This window comes from Sitodiplosis mosellana, unplaced genomic scaffold, assembly GCF_009176505.1.
Source record: "Sitodiplosis mosellana isolate CC-2019 unplaced genomic scaffold, AAFC_SMos_1.0 Smas_scaffold_7166, whole genome shotgun sequence".
Taxonomy (NCBI): domain Eukaryota; kingdom Metazoa; phylum Arthropoda; class Insecta; order Diptera; family Cecidomyiidae; genus Sitodiplosis; species Sitodiplosis mosellana.
In genome coordinates, this window is record NW_022602271.1 from 1 (window position 1) to 3796 (window position 3796).

The 3796-nt window shown below is 36.8% G+C and overlaps 1 protein-coding gene across 1 annotated transcript; it reads right to left on the minus strand.

Moving 5' to 3' along the window:
• Nucleotides 1-6: 6 nt before the first annotated feature.
• Nucleotides 7-3767, minus strand: LOC129580166 (trehalose-phosphate phosphatase-like). Its single transcript, XM_055470373.1, has 5 exons — nucleotides 3563-3767; nucleotides 1502-1637; nucleotides 1060-1387; nucleotides 516-815; nucleotides 7-434 (listed from the first exon to the last, which is right to left on the minus strand). Exons 1-5 carry the CDS (start codon nucleotides 3567-3569, stop codon nucleotides 303-305), a joined length of 903 nt encoding a protein of 300 aa, XP_055326348.1. The 5' UTR covers nucleotides 3570-3767; the 3' UTR covers nucleotides 7-302.
• Between the last annotated feature and the right edge of the window lie 29 nt (nucleotides 3768-3796).

The following is a 3796-nucleotide window of genomic DNA, read 5'->3' on the forward strand; positions in this document are numbered from 1 at the left end:
TGTGCAAAAACAAAAATTTGACAAAATAAATTATTCGAACTCTAAATTCGACACATTTTTGACACTTTTAAACAATTTTATTGTTCTATGATTTATGTCAATCGCATTTTCTGACTAAACCATGAGGAATCCAAGATTATGAATATTTTTTTTAATTATCTATGGCCAAAAATCAACCAAGTACCAGTACTCCCAGCCCTTGGAAAAATTAATGCATTAGAGGGTTAAATACAGTTTGGTATTTTCGGAAACCTCTCAAAATCTAGAACGACTTAAAGGCTTAAACCAAGTGTATCTTAATCTTAATTTGTGTTGTTAACAAGCCAATCCAACACAAAGACAGCCGTGTCAACCGATTGCATTCTATAGGTGGCATGTGTTTCGAGACCCGGATTATCGGTGATACGGAAGGTGGTTGCCTTTCCTTTTAGCATCTGAAATAGCAGAATAAAACGTTTAGTCATTTGTTAATATGTATATTGACCCATAATAAAAAAAAACCGGATCAAACTTACTTTCATGACATCTTCGTCACTGGTGTCGTCTCCCAAAAATATGACACGAATATTCTTCTCCCAGCCACTACCGTAGATTTCGTTAAGAATTAAGAGCGTCGCATGACCTTTTGACCACACCACTGGAGGTTTGATTTCAATTGCGGCATGGGCTGGCACCGGATTATATCCAAATTTTCGCACCAGCTTACTCACATCGGCAATCATTGCTTCTTGTAAATGCTCCGGAACCAAACGATAATGGAAAACGAGCGAAATGTTTTTATCCTCAACCCATGCAGGAGCTCGGTTCGTTACATACTGAAATGGATATCGGGACGAGAAAAATAATTACTGTTAGTTTATGAAGCAACTCATTGAAAGTTTCTTTGATTTGTGAAACAGTTCTGAGACAGTGGTTTTTCTTCGAACTTGTTTTGCTGAACCATTTCTTTTTGAACTGTTTCAACGTTTTTTTCTCTGCACTCTTCTAATGAACGTTTCAGTTTCATATTCTGTGAACAGATTCAAGTGTTTTCCTCTGAATAAAATCGTACAAATTTACCTTTGCCATAAGGATGCTCTTGAGTTTCGTGCAATTTGCATACAGTTCCGGTGTGATTGGATAATGAAATTCGGTTTTATTGGTAAATACAATTTCCATGCCATGTTTTCCGCTGTATGTGCAATTATCGATACCAACTCTCTTTCGTACATCAGCCATCGGACGTCCAGATATTATTCCGGTGAAAGTATTTGAGCGTTTGACTAATTGTTCGAGGGCGTCCTTTGCTGCTGGTTCAATCGCTGTCAATACCGAATTGGGACAGATTCTACCCAACGTTCCATCGAAGTCCGATAAAAGAGCAATGCTATCATCGGGCTTGATAATCCTAATGAGAGGGCAAAATCATCATTGTTTACGTTATCTTGAAGTGGCTGGCAATGCTACATGATGTGCTTAATCATAAAAGAAAAAAAAGCGAAATCTTTGAATTGGCACCAACTTTGATAAGACTGCATGAATATCGTCCCGGGTGATAAGATACTCCGGCTGGGTCGTTCCCACAATCAGCGGCGACTGTATCGTAAGGCACACAAGCGATATGAACACCGCGGTGAATAACTCGCACTTCACGCAAGCTGCAACAAAAACATAGAAAAAGAACATAAGTACTGGGTTTAAATTCCAAAAAGCTCTTTTTTATTCTTTTCGTCTGTCTGTGTCAAGGAAGCCTATTCGATAAATCAAAGGGTAAAAATATGCTTGTTGACATGAAAATACCTCTCACCCTCTCCATCTCATCATTTTGAACTGTTTTTCACACTCGTTACAATAAACGTGCGCAAATCCTATTATACATTCATGCATATTTTTTTCTCTCGCAAGACCTTCGAATTGATTGACGCCAGCGGTGCTCGATTTGAATGTGCTCTTCATGTTATCTGATCAAAATAAGTGTGTAGTCCTTACAGTTTAGTGTATGGCGTCTTACGGCTCATACACACACCGAGAATAATCTTGATTTGATGACACAAAGCGCGAATAAACATTTATTTTGCGTAATTGTCGCAGATAATACGCACGATATTTGTATTGAAGTTCTTTTTTTAAAGTCGTACCCTTGCAACGCGCGCGATGATAAAGAGAGAGAGAGAGAGAGAGAGAGAGAGAGAGAGCAGAAGATCAATCTGACGTCGAATCAAATTGTACTTTAATGAAGGAGTTCCTGAACAAGCGTTATCAAAACTACGCGACACATCTGATATTTTTAGATGCTCAATTTTTGACTCGACTCGAGACATGAACACACACGCAAAAAAAGCATACATTCCTATTAAAATTGTTATTTGTTCTAGATATTTCAGTGGGGCGAATTGAAATCAATTTGGTCGGTATTCCCAAGCATTTAGCTTTGACTTTTGACTTGCGAACGCGCTTGTTGCGATTGCGTTATTTGTGACTCGACGGGCGTCCAATTGAGATTGATTTCGTCTGGTTTGAAGTTTGTGTGAATGGTACAAATCAAAAAAATGACTGAAACGGATGAATGCCCATGAGAATGAAATGATTCATTTCTATTTATCACTCAGTGAATGGACTAGGAGGAAAGAACTATTGGTATATTTGCTCTATTGACAAGTATTCACAGGCATTTGCACTGCGTTTCGTACTGTTATTATTCTTGCTTTGTATCGTTCGTGGCGAGAACAAATGACAGTTGCAAATACGCACATTTTACTTTTCCGCAAACTTGTTTGTTAGGAAAAGTATTGGTTTTATTGACCGTATTTGCATGCATTCGTAGCTAGTTATTCAGCGCATTGACACGCATTGACGCGTATTGATTCAAATTAGGTACACTGTCAGGATTTTCAACATTTTTGTGTTGGTATTTCTGGTAATATACGGAATTCACGGTAATCCGTGAATTTCATTGTATAATCCCGGATCTCCGTTAGAATACATACACACACAGCACGTCTGCGTTGACAGTTCAATATTGACGGAGATCCGGTAATATAGTATGTAATGCCAACAACACAAAAATGTTGAAAAGTTTTGACAGTGTAGAATATGCTATTGTTTACAATATTTATATTTTCATTTATTCAGTTCTTTCCCCTAGTCAATGGAGTCAACGTTAATGGAGTCAACGCACTACTTTTTTTTCTATCGCAGCTAGTTAATGTTCTTGTTTTTTTCTTCATGTGACCAAATGTCGAATCAAAATACAAACACTGAAATGAATCGATAGATGAAATGAAGTCAGTGGAAAAAAACGCTGCTTTCGACAACATTAAACACTTATGAATATTCAATATTGAATAAAGAAAAGGAAAACGTGTAAATCTATCGAACAAAAGTCACACTTCGCGAAAACACAATAGAATTCTATTCAATTTTTTGTATTCTATTCTATGAAAAAAAAAATTCACAAAGGAAAGCATAACAAATTTATTTAAAAATATTCACCGAAAAAAAAACTTTATTTGCACAGAGAAAAAAACCGCGAGTGAAAAGAATGTTGTTATTTGACGAGTAAAACAAGAATAAATACACTTACGATTCATATTTGAAGTAAACGACCGGCCAAGTGAGAGCAGTGTGACTAGAGTGAGCAGAGTGCACAAGCAGCAGAATCAATCAGCAGAACGAATATGCATCAAAGCGAATTGAATCAATCGATATTTATACAAAAAACTGGGGCACAATAATAATTGTTCGGATTGATCTAAGTTGACATTAAATTGACATTTCGTTGACAAAACAAAATTGTTCATTTAGTGGCCACTTGAAT